The sequence below is a fragment of the Atractosteus spatula genome, chromosome 15, assembly GCF_055471065.1.
Source record: "Atractosteus spatula isolate fAtrSpa1 chromosome 15, fAtrSpa1.hap1, whole genome shotgun sequence".
NCBI lineage: Eukaryota > Metazoa > Chordata > Actinopteri > Semionotiformes > Lepisosteidae > Atractosteus > Atractosteus spatula.
In genome coordinates, this window is record NC_142720.1 from 5,408,466 (window position 1) to 5,433,901 (window position 25,436).

At 39.3% G+C, this 25,436-nt stretch overlaps 1 protein-coding gene across 2 annotated transcripts in view; it reads right to left on the minus strand.

Moving 5' to 3' along the window:
* The window catches only part of acoxl (acyl-CoA oxidase like), an 82,900-nt gene that overhangs the window by 7,790 nt on the left and 49,674 nt on the right, over positions 1-25,436 (minus strand). For both annotated transcript variants that reach the window (XM_088933906.1, XM_088933905.1), the window contains exons 17-18: positions 18,777-18,847; positions 6,470-6,571 (exon numbers count right to left, since the gene is read on the minus strand). In XM_088933906.1, the coding sequence (XP_088790032.1) occupies positions 6,470-6,571; positions 18,777-18,847 (173 nt within the window). The remainder of the gene's footprint in view (positions 1-6,469; positions 6,572-18,776; positions 18,848-25,436) is intronic.

Below are 25,436 nucleotides of genomic sequence, written 5' to 3' on the forward strand. Positions count from 1 at the left end.
TGATGACTCACCTCCAGCTCATGGAAGACTGTACAGCACACAGACATGGGGAGAGCAGACTGAACCCTAGCACAAAGCGCAGCTGTCCTTACACTACGACGGGGGATACTGCTAGATACTGGGGTTATATTCACACTGCACCACAAAACAGCTATTTTATTAGTTCTGTTATAAATGTCCGTAGACCCCAGACTTTACGTATGCAATCAATTTGTCTTATCAATATCAATACAATAATATTATTTTAGCTTTAACAAACACATGCCCCTGATTTTTTACTTAACCACTTAACATTCCTCCTCATTAATCAAATTTCTCTTACAGTGTCCATTGTTGCTGCAGTAGCCACACACCCCTCCCATGTCTCCTACAGCAACCCAGACTTTAAACCCTACGTCTAACCCCGACTACGGCTTTAACCTTTCTCTGAACCCTAATACCGGTCATAATCTGTCTAACTCAAACCAAGAGCCATATATACCTGGACAGTTTTTAAGTGGACGCATCAGTTACCTACACGTCACCCCTGCAAAACCACAGAAGACACACAAGGTCTGCTTTGAACCCACCTGATCGACAGCTACAATGACACTAGAAGAAGGAAACCTTTAATATTGAATTATTTTACCAAATGGGCCTTTTTAAAAAAAAAAAACAAAACAAATGCAGGGCTTTGGCCCAAAAATACAGGCAGCATTAGGAAAAGAAATTCTGACAAAATCGAGCAGCAGGAGAAGAGTCTGAGGGCGCTCAGTGCTCAGAACCTGCTTCTGTTTCATGCGGTGAGGGAGGCGGAGAGGTGATGCTGTTTGATCAACCACCATCTGCCTTTAGGGGGCTGATGTCTGAAAGTAATACCGGCTCCACAGGAGGCAGCCCAGAGCTGGAGAGATCAGCACAATTCCTTGCAGCTCTCCATGGAAAGGAACTGTCCGGTATTACTGTGGTGCTGAACTGGCAGGGAGAGAAACCCCTGCTAGCGTGTCCACTCTTTTTTTTTTCGTTGGCTCTAACTATATCCTTTTCCTCCGCCAACAGATTGTCCGTCTCCACTTCCAAATTACAGACTGCATTGCCATGCAGCTGGTTGAAACATCAATACCAATGTCTGAAAGAAAACAGGCTTGCAGACTTTGTTAGTAGTCCCTTCTCCACACATTCACAGCAAAAAGTAAGAAGTAAATGATTAATATGAAAGAAAATCTAATACAGCATGTCTCTCGGCCAGCAATATCCCTACAGTCAAGCATGGTGCTGGCAGAATCACAGTTCTGCTCGGCAGGGACTGGAAAGTGAGTTAGGACTAAAGGGAATCGGGATGGGGTCAAGTCATCTGTTTCAGTCTGCTAGACTTAAGACTCGGCTCAAATTGCACCTTTCAGCAGGACAATGATCCGCAGCAGAAAGCCAAAACTACACTGGAGGGACTTCAGAATAAAAAAGTGTGTATCCTTGAGTGGCCCAGTCCAAGTCAAGACCTGAATCGTTTTGAGAATCTACAGAAAGACTTGCAACTGCTGTTCATTAGAGATCCTGAAGCAAACTGACAAGAGTTTGAGCAAATGTGCCAAGACGAATGGGCATACACTGCACCAAGATGGTGTGCAAAGTTAAGACACACAAAAAACTGAAAGACGTTATTGCTGCCAAAAGTGCTTCTATCACATATTAGGTTCATGGGTCTGAATGCTTATGTAATCTGATTTTTTTCGTAGTTGTTGCTGATAGTTACTGTAGCTTACTGTATTTTTAGACGTTCCGGTTTTGAATAAAATTGCAAGTACAAAAAATGTGTACGCATCATTTAGTGTTTTCACAAAATGGGACACCACAGAAATGAACAGTGAATACTTCTGGAAGACACCGTCATTTCTTTATGATTTGTTGAGTGTTGTACAGTATATTACTGATCCAAACATCTGAACTCATTCACAGTGTATTACTAAACATTAGCCTTGCCTCGACATAATGCTCAGTGGTTAAGAATAATCTGCTTTGCTTAGTGGCGTGTAACCTGTCTGTTAAATCTGAGAACACTTCAGCTCCAAAGCATATTGGTACAGTACATGCCAAAACAGAAGATAAGAAAGATAAAAAGGCTGGGCCAGTCTGTTCTTAGAAAGGAAGAAAAGCAACTTACTTAAACCAACAAAACCTCACATAAAAAGGTCACAAACTCTCCTCCCAGAAGCCCTTAACATAATGCACACTTGCTTCAAAGTCTACGATGTGTGACCTAATTAGACATCACTCTTCCTTAGCTGAAAATTCTCACAGAGGCCTGCATTCTTCAAGGGCTCAGATGGTGAGGATGAAACATGCTATCGATTAACCACTGACTCACTGCCTGCTCCTCTTCAGTTCCCATGAAGTCAGCAAGGGTTTCTGGGACCAATATTGACATGTGTAATGAGAAAGTTTGGTCAACAATAGCACTGTGACTCTGAGAGTATGAAGGCCCACTGAGAAAATTCACACCCTCATGTCTTTACTGCAGGCATCTTTGTTATCCTCTGCTCCCAAAGGGATCAGGCTATTCTGTTAAAACAGACCTCTGGGGCATTGAGGACAGGCTGCTCTGTGTTTGCACTGTAGAGCCTGCAGGCCTCCTGAGACCATGTGATTAGAGTGAAGCGACCCATTGCCAGCGATATTGAGGAAGGCGCAGTATGTAAATCCGGCTATCATGACAACAGCCTGCCAGAAAACCACTGGCATAAAACGAACGACTCTCACGAACGTTCCTTGCTTTGAGAACCAGGGAAGTAAACTTCACTCAGTAGATTATTATGTGACAGCTGCCTACTGGGATGCTGTTGAATATAAAGTGCACATCTAAGCAAAAAGACGCTTTCCTTTCTTTGTGCTATTCCAGGTGTCTTGGAATCATCGGGCAATGGTGAATTGCCTTTGAAACCCGGACAGTATATTAGCATCAAAGGCTTTCTGGTTAAGGTTCTGCTACAGCGAGAGTCTGCACTCTACACAAAAGCTCTACAGTACAATCTAAATGCCCATTTAGAGTTCATTAGAGGGTGATTGTGACAAAGGCTGTGAGGGTATGTTTTAAGTTCGCAAACAGGTTCAGCTGGCAAAAAAGCTTTGAGCTCATTCAATGAATTAATTCCACAAATGAAATAGGAATTAAGAGCCAGTAGTGGTGTGCAGGGGTTCTTTCAAAGCTCTACAATAATGCTGAGAATAAATCAATCCAAATTTGTATTTTTAATCCTGATGTAGGACTGAGGTCCAGAATCGCCCACAACAGCATTGTTTACTTTTTCCACCATTAAGACAAACATTTACTGTACCTTTTGATATGTACACTATTTGATTATCTTTGTTATTTTTTTACAAGACATAAATGACTCTGTAGGTTCACTGTACTCATTTTACCCAGGAATCCAGAACTGCAGGCCAAACCTGTCCAGCTGTTTTCACAAAAATTGAGAATATTTTTCCTTAAAAACATAACCTCACCTTTACTACGAGTAAAGGAAAAAAAATTAAAAAATGAGAATATGTTGAAGTCTTCACATTGCTATTAGTTTACATTAAGAGGAACCCTTACAAATATATTCACTTTAAGATGAGAAAGTAAAGTGTAAAACTAGGCTTGTGTTGTGTATGGTTTAGAGAAAGGTTTAAAATACACACAGGCTGTGTCCCATCAGTCGCATGGCTGATAACGTTGATTTATACTAAGCAGAGCATGAAAATATTCCGGAGTGATGCGATATGATGTGCTGATAATATGCAGAGTGTGACATTAACAGGAGTGACAGAACGGCGACATCTGAGGCTGGAAACCTATCACAGTTTTCTGTACACTAGCTGAAACTTCTCCACTACCTCCATCCCGAGCAATTCCCTGCACAGTTCTTCATGCCACTGCTGAAACAGGAACAGCAATAAACATCAAATAACACAAGGATTTACAGACTGGAAAATGTTTCTAAAACACCTAATAATGTTAACCAGTAATTCTAACAAAACTGCACGGAGCAAAGTCATTTAATTCCAGAAAACATCAGGGACACATTTATTCTCACCCCTGTAGGCAGTATTCTGTCAATCCTCCTGTGGCAGGGATGACACAGACAGGATGTCCCCAGATAGATGTGTTTGATTATTATTTGTCTGGAATTCAATTAATTATTTATGACAAATATGACAGTGCTATATGCAATGATTATAATTATTGTATAACATTATTAGAATTGTTTAAGTGCGACACATCATCCAATCCGTAATTCATTCTCTTATGTTACAGTATGCATTTTGTTCCTGTTTCATCTGGTGTTTGAAAAATCTGTCGGGCACTATATACACTTACTGCCACTACCTACATACAAGCAATCTAGAAAAGTGAAAAGAAATACTATGATCTTACAAGCACCAGGAAAATGAAATATCTATTTTTCACAGCTACTGCTAAATCACATTTTTATCACTGTTCAGTTCTGCTCTTCGAAAACTAGTTCTGAAGCACAGTTTCAGGAAGATTACGAATAATCTTGCAATTCCTATTTCATTAACCAAGAACACGCAAAAGTAGATTTGAAATGCTGTGCTCCACAATTTCTGCTCAAAAGATTATTTTTATAGTTATAAGTATTATTACCAGACAAGACTACATACTGATACAGGTAAAAAAAACACCTCATTAGAAAAATTCTGAACACACTTCATGGATATTAATATGAATCTGTGTCCAATTGCATAATAAGGCCTAGTGTAAGCATGTGTGATATTTCCTTGAGTTTATCATGCTGTAAATACACAGTCCTGTTGAGTTTCTGAAGGAAGATGTCCTCAACCAGCCACCTGTTCAGTCTTTGCCTTTAGTTTGTGTGATTCATCACTGCAATTGCTGGTCCTTGTCTTGCTTTTGGTTTTATTTGTGTGTGTAGACTGTGCTTTCAGAATCTCTGATTCATCCTGGTGTTGTAATCTTTATTTTGTTATCAAAGCCTATTTGATTTTATACTGCTCAACAATAATGCAGAATGTACAGTAAGCTGACTTGGATAAAAGTGTCAACCTACTGTAAATAAATAATAAAGAAACTGGAACTTTACCCTGGTCTTGAAATCGCATTTACTGAGAATAGCCTCTCAAAGAGGGACCGACAGTAAAGCACACTTTGCTATATTTGCATTATTTGTCTGACCCTTTAAAAACACTAAAGACACCAGCACCTGTTAGCTTGGTTGTGACAGGATAGTGTCAAAACACTGCTCCGTGGGCTGGAAAGTGTGGGAGGCCCATTATTAGTGAAGGGTTTTTTTTTTAACAGCCAACTGTGAACAACTGGGACACATGTGACATCTGTAAAAAAAGCACTTAATAGGGACAGGCAGCGATTATTGCCAGCAATACTGGCAGTCTTTTGCCATACTTCAGGGAAATCTAAAAAGATCTTATAATTTCTACTTCTCAGTATCTCACCTTTAGAATGCAAATGTCCTTAGGAAGCTTTATTTACTGACATCAGCTGTCTAGAGCAGAGTGCAATTTTCATTCTGAGAGAGATCACCCAGCCAGAAACATTTGTGGGCATTTTGGTGAGCCATCTCACTGACGAGCACCCATTCCGAGAGAAAGAGATGACATGTCCTTGGAAAGAAATACTGTCCAATCCAATGAGTGAAAGACTGACCAGTTAGTATTTCTAATTTCTAATTCCTTTAACTTTGCTGGGTTTATTCTAAAATGACCTACATTTGCAGTTGTTTATACAGCTGGGTGTGTTACTGGAGCAGTCCGAATGAAGGACTTTGCTCAAGGGTATAACAGCACTGTCTCGCCTTGTATCTAAGTCCAGAAACCTGACCACTGCCTGAAAAGCAGGTGTCCCCCTCAGAAAGGATCCAAACCCACAAGACTATAGGGAAACAGGGGAACAGAACCCTATAATTAACATATTAGTAAGTCATAGGCAGTAGTCATAGAGTGTCAGTGCAATTTCCCAGATCCTCAAACAAAATTAACACTTGGTATTCTGTATAAATCTTCACAGTTTAGAAACATACAGAGGTTAATTCCATGCTGAAAAGTAAAAAGAAAGGAGAAAAAAGAACATTTAAGCTGTTTGGCTCATGAACGTAATACAGTGCACCTACTGTAAATTAATTTAAAAGCGGAGCATTTAAATACTTATGCATTTGTGACTTTAACCTTTTCATTTCAAATAAATCAACTATTTGCTTCTTTCTATTTTTGAACGAGAGGAGTAGGTTGTGCATATAGCAAATGATTTGCTACCGTACTTCAAGGTTTTATGGCTACAAGCTCAAAGGCAACAAAACGTGTAGACAGTGCAAGTGTCTGAAAAACGTTTGCAAAGTACAGTATGCAGTATGTTAGCCAGCTCTACTGAGCAGAACATGGTATAGCAAGAAGACCACAGACAAGCAGACCTTTGGCTTTTTTGACTGCCTACAGAGACAGAAAAAGTGTGCCTCACCTGATTTCTTATCTGCCGGCTTGTACTTGGCGTCAGGTAGTTGTGCTCCATGTACCAGGCTCTCTCCTGGTACACTAGTCTGGTGCCGTGCAGGAGGCAAAACTGGAGAAGAAAGACACACAGAAAAAAGATCTCATTTCTTTGCAGATTTCACCACTCCATGTATTTCAGAAGGGTCTGAAACACCAAGTTTCGAATGACACTGCCATTGGGATACATTTAAATGATTTTCAAAGTGCTCTGAACAGGAAACAACACTCACTGTGTGGCAAACTAGTGTAATTCTTAGGCACCACTGTAGCTTGTTGGTCCCCATACTAGAATTGCCCCAAGACTGGCTAGTTTCAAAGCCGGGAACCTCAGACATCTGTGTAGGCGCAGTCACTTGATGAGGTACGCTGGGACAATTTTCTGTTTATCACCTGTGTGAGCGAAGAACCAATTTCTGTACTCTTTCCGGGGGCCCAGTCCAGACTGGAATCTGAGTGCAGTGAAAACATGCCATGCGGTACTGTTATACCGTATACCATGCTGTTGGGAAACCCATCTTTTAAAGCAATCAACAATATATACATAACGCCATAGTGACAGCTTCATTGCCACCCTGCAGCAGTCCTAGTCTGGACTGATATGCTTTTGGATGTGTCCACAACAATTTTTCAGACTTGTGCAAGTAATAGAACCAAAATAAAGATATGTGGGATTATTAAAATGTAAATGTTTTTTAATTCTGTTTGAATATGTGGGGTATTTAACTGATTTTGTTCTATTGCCATATTGTTTTCAATACTGTGAAACTGTCCATCTGCTCATGTGTGTCTTGCCAGCACCCCCTTGTAAAAGAAGCCTTGGTCTCACTGTGTTATTCATGCTTAAATGACAGTTAAATAAGACGAACCTGAAAGTGGATGGATCACCTTATTAATATGTGCGAGCTCTGCATTCCAGTTTTTCACGCTCAAGAGCTATAACACACGCTAACTGATTTATCTTTAAACTCTCTTTCATAGAAAGAATCTCAAAAGCAATAAAGGGAGGTCTGCAGTTCATGCCTGGGGGTTCCCCTGCCCAGATGTGAGCAGAGATTTTTTTACAAAACTCACTGTTAAGTGCAATGTGCCCGTGTTGCACGAGCCATTCGCAGCCTGTCATGTGAACGGGCTGAATTGTACAGCCCTCTGAATTGTTTTTGACAAAATCTGTGAGCTGTGGGACTGACTGAACCACACTTGCATCAGATGTGAATTCCCCTAAGATTTCCTCATGGCCCTGCCTGCATTACAATGTGAATTCTGAGTGGTTCTAGAGCTGAACTGGCTTCTGTTGCTGTGAAACATTCTAACGAGATGTTCCATCACCTGTAGCTGGTGATGAGAATGAGAGGAAGTCATCTGACATGCTGCATCTCTTCTGCCCCGGGCTGAGGTCTATGGTGCTTCATCTCAGGAGCTTTGTGTTGTGCAATGCCAGTCGGCTTTATCTGTACATTCCCTCCGAGTTCAGCTCAGGTCAGAGAGGTTTTCACAGGAACTGTTTTTGCTGGCTCTGTTGTTAGTGACTCGCTCAAAACCAGGTTCCTCAAAGTTCTTTCCCAGTGTCCATTTGTTTCATGTTTGGCATGCATTATTAGTTTATTATCAAAGACAAGTGAAAGGTTTTAAAAAACAAACCAACATTTGCTTCTTTACTAACTTTTATAAGGAGGCCTGGTATTGTATTGTAGGTGCTTGCACAACTGTGACTGAAGCTAAAGGTCTTGTAATAAAATCTTTGTCAGTGGTTTATCAAATCTTGTCTTTAATACTTATGTAAGATCTAAGTTTAAGGTCTCAGTGTCTCACCAGCTTTATTTTCCAACCTGAAGACTTTTCAGTTCAGTTACTGGTGCTGTCGGTGTGGAATAAGGTGATCAAAGCACATTTAGGAAGGACATTTCCCCATAAACGGTTTATTGTTTCCTCTGTTATGCACTTTGCATAAGAGGAACAAAAAAAGAACGCTGAGCTATTCTGAGCACTTCCCTCTCAGCCAGGCACTCTGCATATGCAGACTCTGCCAGGGCCCATACTTGGCATTGCTGTGGACCCTTGTTCAGTGGTTTTCACCGTTTATAGTACACGCTTCTGTTTGACAGGCGATTTAAGAGCCATGCAAATGTGCAGACCACACGCGCCACCTGTGCTGCAGAAGCCGTGCTCTCGCAGAATAGCAGCCACTTCCAGCAATATTCTGAAATCTTTTCAAAGAACATCATCTAATTAAGAAATTTTAAAAGGTAATTTGAAGAATTGAATTGTCATGCTCATGGCATCAACAAGTTCAAGCTGCCAGTTAACTGCCAGTATTACTGTAGGCTGAAGCTCTGTTTTACAGGCTATTTTAATTCTTCGCCAACTTCAGCAGACTTGGAAATGAGCCCACATAAAGTATCAAACTTGGATTGAGTGGGAAATTTGGCGGTTACATCTAAAAGTCTGATTACTTAATACATTTTCCATTTATCAAGCAAGCATTTCATTCATATTTTGACCAAATGCAGACTTTTGCTACAACTTACCCACTGTATGTATCTGCATGCCCACATTTGAAATAAGATTTAAAGCTAGGCTGTCGTCTTATTGGCAGAATTTTGACTCTGTCCTTCTAGAAGAGATCTTCCATCTGTTTGGGAATTATCTTTATGTGCCTGGTACCGCTTGAAGGGATCAGTTTTCTTTCTAAACCCTTTCTCTCTACAGTAGACTCTAGTGTACATGATGTAGAAATGACATATGAGTCTAGTCTTATTGGTGTAGTAGGTAACACGATCATCTCATAATTGAAAGATCTTGACTTCCATTCTCACACAGGTCAAGCAAGCATTCTCTTTACATCACCTACTAACTACCAAAGAATCTAGATGGGCTGAAAGGCATCCTCTTGTTTTAACCTGGTAAATGTTTGCTATTTTTTCAATGAAAACCTACAACAGAACAGCAATCCACAACATTGTGTTCCGTCATATGAACAGTATCTGTGTCACTGATATCTGGTGTTATTAATGTAAAAAATATAGATACTTTATTGATCCCGTGAGTGAAATTGCAGTGCAACAGCAGCTTAGCACAGTCAACACAGCAAAGTGTAACAAAATTATACAATAAGACAACAATACAATACAATACAGTCAGTGAGAAGTGCAGCAAAAGTAAAAAACGGATTATACAGTTGCTCAAGATATAATACTTGTCAAGGATTTACTTCCAATGGACATCTTCAGAATAAATATTGAAATATGAATCGGAGGACACAAGTGGAAATTCAGTAGAAGTACATTTAAAAATGAGAACAGGGGGCACTTCTTTACCCTGAGAGTTGTGGGAGTATGGAACAAGTACCCAGCCTTGTGGTTGAAGACCATAATCTGGGTGAATGAGATCCTTAGAACAATTCTCTATGAACTAACAAATGGGCAAGATGACCCGAACGCCCCCCTCTTGTTTGTGATTTTTCCAATGTTTCTTAAGAAAAGTAAATGCACACATCTCATATATCACTTTTATTTGCATCGTGTGTGTGCATTTATGCATGTGACGCTAGAATTTGGGAAATGGATATTTTTTCACGACCATATTCAACACCCACTCACCTTAGGAAGTAAAATCCCTGGTGAATTTAACTAAAAGACAGGGGTGCCTACAGGATACAGGGCTCTGCTCATTTGTCGTCCCCCCAGTTGGCCCAGATCGGCCCCTGTGATCAGTTTACAGGCTGGAAACCGACTGCTGGGATTTGGTGTGAAGACTTTCCATGATGAATGCAAAACATGGTCTCTGCAACCTGCAAGGCCTCTGCGAGGATGGATGACAAGACACTGGTGGACTGTGAGTGAGGTCTGAAATTCTGGGTGGAACTTTCCACTACCTGTGATAAGCAGGCGATGTGACCAAAGCATTCATGTCTACGATTTCCCCGTCAGAGTTTCCATTCCCTTCTCAATTTGCAGCAGCTTTTAATAACATCCCTTGACCAGTAATAATTACATTCTCCTCTAACAGAAAAAAGCTAAATATGGTCATTCACAGATGGTAGAGAACTTCTGCCCTCACTGAAAACAGAATTGTACGATGTGACTCAGTGCAGCTGAGAAATTTGTACTTTCCACCGAATTATGATATAAAATGAATACTTGTAACAATACATTTCCCTAATGATAATACAATATTTATTATTCTGAAGAGTATATCTATTTTAATTCAGTGCTGAATTCATGAAAGCTGCGAGGTTCCAACTTAAAACCACTATTTGTCTACAAACTGGTAAAGACAGCAGTGGAAGAGAAAAGAAATTAACATGAATGCCAAGAATGGGGATACATGGTGCCAAAATATTAAAAAATGACACAAAAACTGCAATATTAGTAGGCCATCTGAAGCATAAATTTGCTATGGCTTAATTTGATGTTTGCAGTTGTTGTTTAGGAATGAAGCAGAAATGATCATTTTTGTTGAACTGTTTGGATAACATTTAAGACAACACACTGAGAAATGTCACTTATTAGGCATGTGGAATCTCATAAGCTGGCATAACGACGCCTGCATGATCTATAATTGTAACATGCGGTCAGGTTATGCACCTGACTTAATAATCACCGAGAACATCAGTGAGCTACGCCAGCGAGTGGTCAGTGTGTTCTGCTCTGTCAATGACTGTATGTAGACGTAGACGTGCTGCCTCCTACTGTATCACCGCTCGGCCTTAAGTCCTTACCAGTGCCAGATAAAGAAGGATTCGGCAGCAGAAGCCTCGATCGCTTCCTGCAACTGGAATGTCTGGGAGAGGAATGAAGCCCTTCCCTGTGTGAACAGCAGCGTGCGGGTTTGGAATCCCTGCTGCTGACAAAATCAAAAGATCTTTCTCACGACCGACTGAACTTCAGCTACATCACTGCACACCTTGATCATTCGCTCTTGCAGCCTCGACATGAACAGGTGATCTGGAAAGTCAACAGCTGTCCCTGAGGTTCCCAACCTCTGTGAAATGTTAGTGAGTGGCTCTTAATTCACAGGTCTGTTTTGAAGCTGCACAAGAAACCAGAAATCACTTTTCTCTGAAACCACACACAGCAACACAATACATGCAATGGTCACATATTTTGGGGACGATTGGAGGGACAATCTTTATTTAATTTTCAACTCTCCTGTAGTTTTATTTGCATATTTCCTGCAAAAAATATGACACATATTTTAGCTGAAAACAATTTTATGATCTGTAAGAGTTAAATTAACTTTAACAACAGGACTTTATGTAAGAAAGCTGTGTTAACGTGTGGTTGCTCAGAGCTTTGAATGGCTTCTCCGAAATGCAAAGATAAACTGTACGATTTTTTGACTAATGTATACTGTATCTAGCTCAGAGTACACAATGTATACTGTACATCTGAGCTGATTTACATCTTACTAGCCTGCCTTGATTGATACTCTCACAGTGCATTTGTTGTGCTGTATTCTTGCCTCAGAAAGGAATAGCTGCACTGTCAGCTCAAGTAATATCTCTTTTATTTTATATTACTGTTTGGATAATAGAAAACAACAGAAGCACCAGCTTCATAAATAAACCATTTTTTTCCAAGATCCATTCAGAAAGATGGCATGCTTTCAAGATGTCTGCATTTAAAAATAAAAGCCTTTATCCTTCAAGTGTTCTTGAAAGCAGGGGGTGACAAAACAGCGTACTGCATTTGCAAACTTGCTTGAGAGAATCTGAAAATTGCAGAAGTGCCTTTTTCTTAAACACCTGTCCCTGTGGCGCCCGCAGCCTCGGCTCAGTTACGCGATGGCAGATATTTGATGTAAATGTCACAGGCTGCCTGAATATGATTTTTGTGGTAAGAAATATGAATACTGACATTATACGATAGATGTAGAACCTTTCATTTAGAGACATGAATATAAGCTTTAAATTACAAAACTAAACCACACTTTTATGGTCTAGAAGTAGTTGGAGATGAGTTTGTTTGAAATATGGTTTTTCCCCATTTAATAAAAAAGCTTTTTGCTAATTTCCTCTGCCTTTTATCTTAAACCAGGATGTTTTCCAGTTTTGTTCTAGAAGAAAAATGAAAACGAAAGGAGTAAAAATCATGTAAAATCATGTACACTACTGGCCACAATAGTAAGATTCAAGGACACCTTTCATGTGAAGGTGTCCTATTTCATTTCTGTTCTCCACAGTTGGATATTTTTTCTGCACATCAAAGGACGTGTTTGCACAACCTGAATCTTCCTGTTATGTGGCTGAATTACTGCAAAATATCACCTTCTTCACATGAAAGGTATCCTCGAATCTTACTATCCTACTATTGAGGCCAGTAGTGTAGGAGAGCTACTCCAGATAAAATGGATCAATAACTTGCTGTTATGTGGCTGAATTACTTCAAAATATCACCTTCTTTACATGAAAGGTATTCTTAAAGGTGTATTTAGGAAATTTAAATAGTGTCATCATATCTTCACCTGTACATGATATTTTCTTATACCTTTTTCTATATAAGCAAAAAAATATTTCCATAACAGTATACACTGTTTCCAAGCAGGACGCAATAAAGGCAAATAAACTTTCCCTTCCCCAAAACAACTAGTTCTTTTGCATTTTGATGTCTGGATATCTTTTAAACTGAAATCCAATTAATGCGCAACTATGGAAGACTGATAGTTATTTAAAAAAAACATAACATTTCATTTGTGAGGGGTGCCTTGCTAGCAACAGTAAACAAGTATATCTGTTGCATCTTGGGAAGAACAAATTAGGCTAAATTAGAACAAAATGTTGTTGTCTCACACGTGATAGTGAATAGCTTCTTTCACCACAAAATTGCTGGAACTGTGGCTGTTAATACATCTGCTCAGAGGCACTAATACATTTATTTGTAATACTCCCATTTATTCCCATTAATTGAGTCAGTGAGCAGCTAAACAACACCTCTACATTTTGTAGATGGCCTGTAAAGAATATAGTGAGAACACGCAAAATCTGATCTGTGGGGCTGCAGTACAATCTGCCTCCTGCTATGCCACCCATATAAAAAAGGATTCTAATAAGTACCAGCCAAGAAAGCATCAAATATTTACCTGTCCTAAGCCATTTTCTAGCAATAATATTGACACATTTCTTTTAAAAATGAACAGAAGATTCTACTGTTACAAAATCAAAAGTGTACCCTTAAGCTGTCTATAGGGACTTTAAAAATGTGCGGTCTTACTTTTTACCTGGTGCAAATGGATCTCAGACAATTTCGAGATACTTTCAAGATAAATGTTAGCACTACAGGATGAGTGTCCTTTTTACATTTAACACTTTATGTTTTTGTTTTAGCTTCTGAACCTTGTTCTTAAATCATCTATAAAATGTGACAATAAACCCAACATCGCAGAGCACTCCAACCATAACCTGCAGGGTGAGCCAGACTGATCCCAGGCCACACGGTGTGTGCTGCTGGCTGAAGAAGATCCAGCTTCAAACCGGAAACGCGCTAGACGTCTTGAAACCAGAGACAATGAAGTCATCCGTTCTGTGCTGCAAACAACTTTATGGGTCTCCTGTGTGAGACACAGTGATCTGAGAGAAGACGACTGCAGCAGGCATGGCCACAACCAAACGGAAAAGCAGTCCCCAGTGAGGGCAGGATGGTACGAGAGAAGTACAGTAGTTATGGTGAGAGTGAACACACCAGTACAGTACAGTCTAACCAACACCATGCATTAGCTTAAGTCAACAAGCCTTTAAGTCAGTACAACTCACACCAAAACCCAAATACATGAAAACTGTGTATTAACCATTAAAAAGCCATGGGTAGTCTTTTGATCGCACACATGCATAGGCTATATTAAATATGAATAAAACACCACATGTTCAGTTTGCTTCTCTGCTTTGAGTGAGTCGGGCTGATTACTGATCACAGATAAGGAATTTGGTGCATCAAGGACATTTGGTTCTTTGCTTTAGTGTGTTTACAAAACATCTGCTGTGTGGAATAAGCTGTTAGACACTGTCTTGAAATGCAGACAGACATGGGCAAGAAGAACAAACCGGTATCTATTTTGAGCTGAATAAATTCCCAACCAGTGTTTCACACCCACTTTCCTGTCAGTCACACAAACAGAAGTCGAAAGGGGCAGCTTATGAGCAGAGCAGTCAGTCAGCTGCCCTCCTACTCTCTCGCAACACAATGATCCCTGCACAGAGCACAGAGCTAACAATCACAACACAATGATCCCTGCACAGAGCACAGAGCTAACAATCACAACACAATGGTCCCTGCACAGAGCACAGAGCTAACAATCACAACACAATGATCCCTGCACAGAGCACAGAGCTGAGACTCACAACACAATGATCCCTGCACAGAGCACAGAACTGAGACTCACAACACAATTATCACTGTACACAACAAAGAGCTAAGACTCCAAACACAATGATCCCTGCACAGAGCACAGAGCTAACAATCACAACACAATGATCCCTGCACAGAGCACAGAGCTAAGACTCAGAACACAATGATCCCTGAGACAGCAAAGAGCTGAGACACACAACACAATGATCCCTGAGACAGTAAAGAGCTAAAACTCACAACACAATGATCCCTGAGACAGCAAAGAGTAAAGACTCACAACACAATGATCCCTGCACAAAGCAAAGAACTAAGACACACAACACAATGATCCCTGCACAGAGCAAAGAGCCGAAAACACTCCCTGAGAACACAACAACCACTTGTTATTTTCCACACTGGCTGTCAAGCAAAAGGCCACAGAAGAAAGGAAGATTGATAGAAACAGAAAAAAACGTTTTTATAAATAGATAAGATAAGATCACTTTATTGGCCAAATACAATTTCTTGCATTAGGAATTTGTCTTTTCACATACCCCATCTTGCTCTGCATGAGACACACAGACAGGGAGAGAGAAGCTTGGGGTCAGAGCGCAGGGTCAGCTATTGTACAGTGCCCCTGGAGCAGTTGGGGTTAAGGGCCTTGCTCAGGGGCCCAACAGAGTAGGATTCATCTGCTGGCTGTGGGATACAAACCGGCAACCTTCCAGCGACAGGTGCAGATCCTGAGCCACAGAGCCACTGACATGAATAGGTACTTAAAACCTCCTAAGGAGTCCATTTTTCTGTCTGTATAGTTATATCTCATTTATATAAGGGAGCATAATAATATAGTTAGCAAACTTTACTTCTTGGAGGGTCTAGTTCCAACCTGAGTAGTCAAACAATGTATTTGTTTTTTCTAAATCAAACACATACTGTACAGTACTTTTCTTAAGGTCTTTTACAACTTATTACACAGGACATTCACTTAATTAAAGTGACAGTTACCTACAGTATAAATGGAGCCTGGATAGAAGTCTTACAATTGTGTAGGTAATTTACAAAGTAGACCAACTATATAACTGAGAGAGTGGGAGGAACTGAGATTGAGATCCCAGCTACTGCTGGACCACCTACAGTAGCCTACCTGTCTGCGACCTGTTATGTCAAGCAGGATTAGTGCTTAACAGATCAAAAGTCTTGAAAACATTGAACAGCTTTTTAGAATCAGAACTACTGATTGCTCATCTCAGTATAATAACAAGCCAAGTTAATTTATTTTCTTGTTGAGACGCTTTAACCAGTCTGCATTCAGCTGTACCTCTGTCAGTGAAGTGCGCCACCCACAAGACATAAGCATTAATTATCAAATATTACATTAACAAACAAATACATGATCAGTGCTGGGTGTTAGAATACCCAATGCCATGTCATACTTTATCATAACTTTTATGTATTTTCAAATTGTTTTGATTTTAGAAATCGTATATAACATTGATTCTTCATTTCTTTTGAAAGTGAAATATTTGAAAACAGAATCCCATCTAACTGCTGAAGGATTGGAAATCTGTTTTTCAATTAGAGCTACGTACACTTCCTCATAGGCCTTCTTCACATCTCTTCCTGTCTTATGACACATGCAGATGCTCTGGTCCTTTTGTCATGTGGCAAATATTTCATGAAAGTACTGAGTTAAAAAAAAACCAATGATGTGGTCAGTTAGTCCCTCCACAAGTAGAACATTTTAATTGACTGACAACCACAGACTTCACATCTACACAAAAAATAATCAAATCAAGCATATCTTTCGTCTTTTTTTCCATTTAATAAGTAAACAGCCAAGAAAAGATGCGCTTTTTTGTTTTTTTTTCTACTTTGCAATGCAGAATGAACCTTTACTTGTTCCTTTACATCACAGATGGTCAACACTGGTGAAACGTACTGCAGCTAAAATGTTTCGTTTCTTTTAGTTGTAGAGCTCCATCAAGACGTGTACAGTACAATCAATGCGCTTAACTCATAATAAATGATGCAGCTTTTTTTTCCATTAAAAATGTTGGTCTAAAAATGATTAATGGCTCCCCTAAGCCCCACGTTCTCACTCTGCTGACTCCCCAGTGCTCTGCTGTGTGTGTTTAATCCGTTCTCAAACCAACATAATCCAGACACTTGTGTAGGGATGCGAAGAATCACAGTGCAGTGCAGTGAACCTTCAAGATGAGTTTAGTTGTGATAAAAATGGCCATTTCATTGAAGGAGACAAACACAAGGTGACCTTCCCACAGAGCTCTAAACTCCAGCAGTGTTACAGAGAGTCTTATAGTCCAAGTCCAGCCAAGTTCCCCCTATGTTATCACCACGAATGGGGGTTTAAGAGTGACCATTCCCCTTATGGTTTTATCCCTGCCTTTCAGCACCTCCTGAGGTGTCACGTACAACAGCAGGTGTCTGTTTAAAATTCTCTTAAATCAGGTCACGAACACTGACCTCAGATTTCTACACTTGCATGAACTGCTCCTCAGAAGAACAGCGATTGGATATGATGGGACGCAAGTCAGCCCCGTCTGGCCACAATAAGCTTAGGAGATTTTCATACAGAAATGTGTCATGTAATAATTTCGTCTGAACCCGACAGGCCGTTTAATGTCTATAAATCAGGATGTTTCTTGTTTGCACCTTGAGTCACTGCTCAGTGATTTTGAGCAGCGTAGGGGCTCACATGAGCTGGGTTTACTGGATGTGGATGTGGTGCATTTTCATCACGATCTGTGAAAGCATCGCGAACCCCAAGGGACCTCTCAGAAAAGCACCACCGAACTGACATGTCAGTTTCCCAGCTCATCCGCTGCAGTGATCTTGTGAATGAAAGTACTTTCCTCCTGTCACACTTGTGTTAAGTACAGTTCCGGTTCATTTCCCTACAGATGTGAGACTAGATCACCCATGGTCCCTTAAAATAACACTGGCCCTCATATGATGAGCTATCAGATGATGGCATCTGGTTTCTTACACAGATATTTATCATTACATTTAAAGATCGGTAAAGATCATTTTTCTGAAGTCTTGACATAGGCTCAAATTTTAAATGGTTGCGAGTTATCTTAGGAGCTATAGCAGTTATTCGTTTTCTGTGACTCATTTACTCAATTAATGATTAAAAGCTAGGGATGGCACAAGAATTCGCTGAGAAAAAAACATAAAATAGCTGGCATTAATGTGATATCAACAAAAACTTTTCCTGACACTTCTTTTCTAATGTGAAAAATTTGTCTTGGGAGGTATCAAGCACAATACTTTACTTTGGATGGCCTTTATGTGACTATACCAATCAGTAGGTAAAACCAGGATTCATAATATGTATTCCAAATCCAGGTAGGTAGAATTGTCTGGTTCTACTTCACCTGTTTTGCCTAACAGTTTTCTTTTTATTTCTAAATTGTTACAACTTAAAAACTGACTGCAAGTAGGAAAAAGAGGGGACTACACAAGGAAAAAACTATGATCTTCCAATCTCTTCTGAAAGATCATTTGATCTCGCTGATCTCATTTGTCCACGAGCTCATCTAACTACCATTCAGTCCTGAAGATTACCAAAGGCTATAGTATGAGTTTATGGTTGTTCGTGTACTGTTTTTTCACCAGTGAGATCAAGAACGGGGTTAGCAAAGGCCTTTGATTTGGGAGCAGAACATGGCACACACAACCTTTTCCTCTGCTCAGATCTCATCCATCCAGGTTGTAGGATGTCTTTTAAGTCTCAGTGCTGTCCTAGGTACTTCCCAAGAGCTCGGCCAATGATCCCACTGCCCCATTCCTTCTGCATAAGTGTGTTCTCTCAATTTCAGAGTCCCTGAGCAAAAGAGCTGATCGTCAGTGCTATCAGTTCACCTGGGGTGGAAAGCAGCCCAGCTTTCTCACAGATCATTACAAATAATGGAACATTGGTTTCACACGTACCTTTGTCAACAAGGCTTGGTCTTCCTTCACTCGACAACCTTCCACTGCCAGTGCAAACTGCTCTAGGGTTACTGTAGGAAAAAGAGAGACCACAAACGTGAACATCTTTTCATGTTTCTCTTGCTTTCTTTTTTTTTCTAATTGGCAGCTAAACCTCAAACTTTGTTTTCAATCTGAGACAAGGCAAAACGTCATGAAAAAAAGGCAAAACTCAACACAGACAGTGACCGGCTGCAACTAACAAAATAATTATGAATCACCAGAATTTGAGCAAAATTAACTAATCACACGTCATGAAGGTGATTTAAAAAGCAAAAACCACAATAGATGTCTTAAAACTACATGTCATTTGTTATTTTCATTTGAACCCTACCTTTCATTTCTGTCTGATCTTTGAATGCTTCTTTGGAAACAGTAGTGTTTGATTCTTGTAATCACAGAAATCTTGTAATCCTGTTCACAAAGGATTATCCAGACTTGTCTATGGTCTATGTGCAACCTGGTGCAAGATACATAATATTCCGTGTTTCTTTTATACTGAAACACATCTGTTCAAAATGTTATTAACAGTCATTACCTCGTCACTTGATCACAATGCAGAAACACATATTTACTGTATATTATACACTTTTCTCATTACTGTCAATAATTATTTTTAAAATCCATCCATCAATTTTCTAACCAGTACAGGGTGACAGAGTAGCCAGAGCCTGTCCCAGCAAGCAATGGGCGCAGGGCAGTATTTGAAATGTAGTTCTGATAATTCTCCATGTGAATGGACATCTCACTGGTGAAAATAAATGTACAACCATAAGCTCATACTGTATAGCCCTTCGTAAACTCCAGGACTGAATGGGAGTTAGATGAGCTCGTGGACAAATGAGCAGCATAACTATTAAACCTTGTTATAAGGGATAACAGTTAGAGGCGGAGATGTTAAGGTGGAAAGCAGATCGCATTGCTTTGGAATTAGTGTCTCTAGCTGGGAAACAGAGTTGGCCAAAGGCACAGTAAGTCTAACGGTCATGTGCCAAAAAAATAAACACGGAAAACAGAGGACATTAAAGATACAGATGCTTGTTCTGGTATTATTGACCGCTCACTTGTGAAGTGATGTTCTCGGCTTTATCAAACCATTCTGTGAGTCACTGGCTATTAGTTTAACTTTTTTACACCTGCATATTTTACATCTGTTGCACACTATGTTCCTTATTCTGCATAGCTCCTGCAGGAGTGCGATGCTTCTGTCTTTATGTTCAAGTGTGAATACTTTTGTCTGTCCCTGTCTGCGCAAAGACATCATCACACTTAGTGATGAACAAAGTCAAAATGTACTGTATGTCCCACATTCTGCACAGTCAATGAAAGTTTTTACAACTAGTTCTCTCTCCTGAAACTACAATATTGAGCATTGGTGAGACGTAAAAGAGGAAGGGGAGGAGAGGGAAAGCACAGAGTGCTTAATCCTCAGAGTTTTCCATCACTCATCTCCAGTCACTGAAGATGTATTACAGCTGGAATCAGTTCTTCAAAATTTCGCTGTCTGGGGTTAAATCCCAAGATGCTGATTTTGAATAGGACAAATCTATCCCTGCAAATACAGTCCCATATGCAAAATTACTAAAATCTTTAAAAATTAGCTGTTTCTCCTTTAAACCACTCTTTCAAAGTTTGTCAGTAAGATGTGTAAATTGGTATTTTTAATCTGAACATGAACTGTGAAGGGCCCAGTTACCCCTCTCAGTTTTCTTGGGCTTTTTTAGCAATCCATGTACAAACTCCACACAAAAATAAGAAAAACAACTCTAATTGCAAATGCTATATCAGTCTAAAAGATGAAAGTGGCCTTTATTGAGCACTCTTGGCCCCAGACCTGTGACAACAAAGTGATATCTGGAGCACTGCAGTCAGATTGTTTCAAATCCCCCTCCCCATCTTTTTCAACCCTTACAAGAGTTCTGTGTGTTCCTTTGCATGTCAGCTGCTTGAAAGTCTTTAAAGCTGAATTTGGTCGGTGTGTGGGTGGTGCATGAAAGAATGGAAAGGTTATCTTATTCTTATAAACACATGTGTGAGTGTAGAACAGAACACACTTCACAAAGCTTTTTTTTTTCATGTGCTTCAGCGGTGTTCAAAATGACTACAGCAAAGAAAAACAAGTGGAGCTTCCAAGCCACTTCATGAGCCTTTTTGCTTCACCTATACAGCAACTGCTTATAATGCCATTCGAGTGTTATTTGCAAATAATTTCACTTCTTTCCTGATCTTAAGTCAGCTACTTAAGAGAAGAGCTGAGTGGTCACGCAGGACTGCAGCCCCTCCACAAGCCCACACACATCCTAAACCTTTTTGCACAAACCTGCACAGAATGTTTTTGCAAATATTTTAGCCGACATGTAAAAAGCTGCTAATTTTTCTTGCATATGAATTCTATTTAATTTGCCAAAACCATATGGCAAATCTTTTTATTTCTCTGTTGAATACCTGGATTGTCTTTTGCTAGACTGGCTCTTTAATGCTGTAATTAAGACAAATGTCTTAAAGCACAAAGACTTGAGAATTTACCTTGAGAAGGATGGCAGATTGTTTGTAGTTTTTCTTATCTATAGTACATTCAGTTATTTACCCTGTTTTTTAAACATTATCTTAGGAAAAGTCATTTTGACAGCTGCTAACTGCAACCTTTACTTGAACACATAGATCTAAAAGCAATAACCATCTAATTTAGTGTTTATAAAGCCAATCTCCACTTTTAACATATCAAATCATCAGATATTTTGATGAGGTTTAATAGCAAGCCACATTTCTAGTGCTCCATCACCACCATACCAAATTCTCCACCTAACCTATCACATAATCGTGTCACAACGCACGATAGCCCTGACCACAAAACAGCACTAAGCTAAAAAAGAACGGTTTAGAAAATCTCCAACTCAACATGTTTACATCCACTGTCAGGTATTTCTAAAATAGCTCCATCATATGGCATCGACACCATTATCCAGAACACTGGTCATCCTGTTGAAAAGGGTTTCGAGGTTCTCTACATTTCTAGCTGTTAACTGGGAATGTGTTTTGGTAAGTTACAATATGACCTTACTTGGAGATATTAAAAGAACAAGGAAAGCAACTCTGAGAGGTGAAGAGAAGAAAGCCAAAGAAACAAATTAAGTCAAGGTTTGGAATACACATGGTGAGGGAATACTACAATTGTATTCTCTATACTATACTATAGTTACAATATATATATTATAATCCAGCAAAAATATATACAGTATACTATAGTCTCTATTCTATATTATACTATTATATTGCTATAGTATATTCTAGTATCTGTATATACTATTCTCTATATACAAAATTAGACTACTGTATATTCTATATGTATTTTACAATCTATAATTTTGCAATATTGCATACTCTACTGTACTGTATATGCTGGTAATATTATATACTCTGTACTATAGAAATATTATATACAGTGCTTTATATTATAATCCAGCAATATGACGTACCCTATACTCTAGCAGTGATGAATAAGTAATCAAAACCATGAATCTGAAATCGAGTGAAATGCTAGGGAAAAAATGTAATTTCTCTGTGTGAGAAGTCCTGTGGTTTTGGGTAAAGCTTTGGAGCTGACAAGTCTTCAGTGACATCAAATATGCCTAAACCACATTACCTTGAGCAAAGGGAACATATGAAACACAAGAAGACAAGTATGATTCACAGAAATCTGAATGAATGGTGACTAAAATCAAAAGCTGATCAGAAAAATCTCTGCTTCTTTTTTTCCTGCGAGATGTGTCAGGCATTCAGCCAAAACAAGTGATGAAAACTACAGGGCTGTGACGGGAATACTGGATACACAAAAATGGAAAAGAACACATTCTTGTATGTTTTTGTTACTGAAGACCTTTTCCTTGTGACACAGTATAAGTTAGGGAGGCAGAAAAAAAAAGTTTTAAGTCCAAATCTTCTGAAACACTTGAAAGTAGAAGCAAAAGTTAGCAATTTATTTTAAGGCAGTGGCATTTAAAAAGGTAACAAATACAACAATACATTAAAATTCTAAGATGTTTTCTGAATAACCATAATGATATGTAGCAGATTACAGTGTTGTTTACATTACTGCAATTATCAGAACACTGTGTAGTAAAAAAAATAAGAAAAATGACAGAAAGTCATTTAGAAACCAAGCACATTTTACACAAACTACAACCAAGACCCACAACATACTGTATGAAGCTACACAACAATATTGATGGAGTGAGGCTTCTTGAAAATAAGGGGTGTAAAACAGGAAGTGTACAGGAATCACAGAGCCAATTCTTTATCTAGTGAGCAAAGCCCCAAAGACTGATACAATCTAAAAGAATTTCACCTTGGTATCAGATGAATTTGTTAATAAAAGCAAAGATGAATCATTATTATTACTGCACCTCTACAAAAATATCTCTATTTTTTGAGATCTCAATTTTTTGTCCCTGAAAATAAAAGCAATCTTGCCTTACACCTGGCAAGACACCAGCCAAAACCTCTCTGAAAAAATACTGACATCTCCCTGACACCGAGAGCCAATCCGTTTGGAAAAGCAAGATGTTCTGACTCACAACAGCTCGGGTCAATTCCGCAGGTCAAGTTACCACAGCAGGGAATAACACCTAAGAACACAGTGGCAGAGTCTCTGCTCCATCAGCACTTTGGGATCTTCGCAATCAGACTCTCTGAACACTCTCTGCAGTGGGGGCTTTGAAATGAATCTTATCTGAAGATTTTAGTGCAAACGACTGCAAGCACGGCACTGTTAATTGGCAATGATCCCAACGCCTGACTTCTAATTTTATTCTAAAAATATGTGTTTTTATATAGCACTACTCTGCCCAGAGCGCTGCACAGAATCACAGACGGAACACCAGGGCGCCTGATTGCAACGCACTCCAGACACCAGCACACCAGCCACCTCAGGTCCTGTTCACACTAATGTGCAGATCCCACATTCCTCTCCTGCTTTCTGCCTGCTCCCTGGTGCATGCACACACAATCAGCATCCACAACATGGTCTGGGCCTTGCCAATCCATTGTGTAGTCCTGAATTGTGTAATCCTTTCCAGTCCTGAATGTCCCTAAACTTAATTTCTACTTCTGCCCTGAAGTTTCCATATTGCTCCTTATTTTGAAGAGCCTTTAGTATACTTTTAAAAAGCCTTTCAGGATCTTGAATTCCTAAATCAAGTCTCCACCCAATATCCTTGAAAAAGATTAATTTCTCATCAATTGTCTAAGTCTGGCGTTCTGCTCACACCATTAACTGCTCTTGCGTGCACTGCCACTGAAGCAGAAGTATCTTTCCTATCGTGTGATGACCAAAGATCACAATGATCTGAGTCATAGCTCACAAATGCATTTTCAATATCAACAAAATGGAGTTGTATTTTTTTTTTTGATGTGAAGACAGGGTTGATTTTAAAACACCAAGTTTGCTTGTGGTCCTGGTGAATTTAATCCTTTCGTGCCACTGGTAGCTCTGAAAGATGGATGAGTTTTGATCAGAAACCGCACTGTGTTGTTTATGTGTAAGCTGTCTGAAACTCCCCTGCGAATGTCAAGATATGAAGATTAACTCTGTGCTGGAACACCTGACACACAAACAAATTGTGAATCATTTTTTCAGTATTACAGCTTCTGAAACTCTCTTATACATATACGTGCTTATAGGGACAGATCAGGTTCAAGTTCATTTCCAAGAACAGTAAATATCTGAAGGAAATCTGTATATCAACTTTAAATTTTAGGTGTTAGTCACAAAACATTACTCATTCCTTCTCTTACTCACTTGCAGAGAAGCTACAAGACAACAAGCTCCAACACACAGCATCCACCAGCATTTAAATACCACTAAATTGCAGAATACAGGCCTACCAGATGTTTCATTCAGCAGCTGACTAGTCACTTAAAAGAACTTTAGAAGTGAAGATACAGCATCTAGTGTACAGGCAGACAAGGGGCTGGCACAAATGATAGACAAGTCAGCTAAGTAGACAGATAATTAAGGGTTTTAGAAAACAAAGCAGTGTGGTGTGTTTTACATTGAAAGCATCCAACAATGTGTTACTGTTGTAAGAACTGTATGAAAATGAACTGCAGGAGAAATGTTCACTGGAATACAAATATGAATTATCAGTGCTAAATTTTCATGAGTCGTGAAAACTCCAACAGCTCATTTTTCAAAATGTTTGTGTGCGGCCTTAGTTCAATTTCAAACAACCTGTTGTATCATGAATTATGAGGTTCTTGGTAATTGCACAAGAACCGGAAAGGAACTTAGACACCTGCAATACATTTTACTTACGCCACAGTCAGTCTTCTTTTCTTTCCTACTTAACTATAGCTGGGCAGTCTTGCTGGTATTTTATCAGGGGATCCAAAAAGTAGATAAGATTTGACTATATAAAAATACAATTAATTTCTACAATATTATAAATAAAGTTGGTCAATAAATATAACTTACAGTCCTTATGTCAAAAATAATGCTATACATTTTTACAAAGTTCAGAGAAACAGCTGTTCATTGACTGATCACTGAACCTTGATCTATTTCATTTAATTGCATATTAGGAGTTCTACTGACCATGATCAAATTGAGTCTTGCGTCTGTAG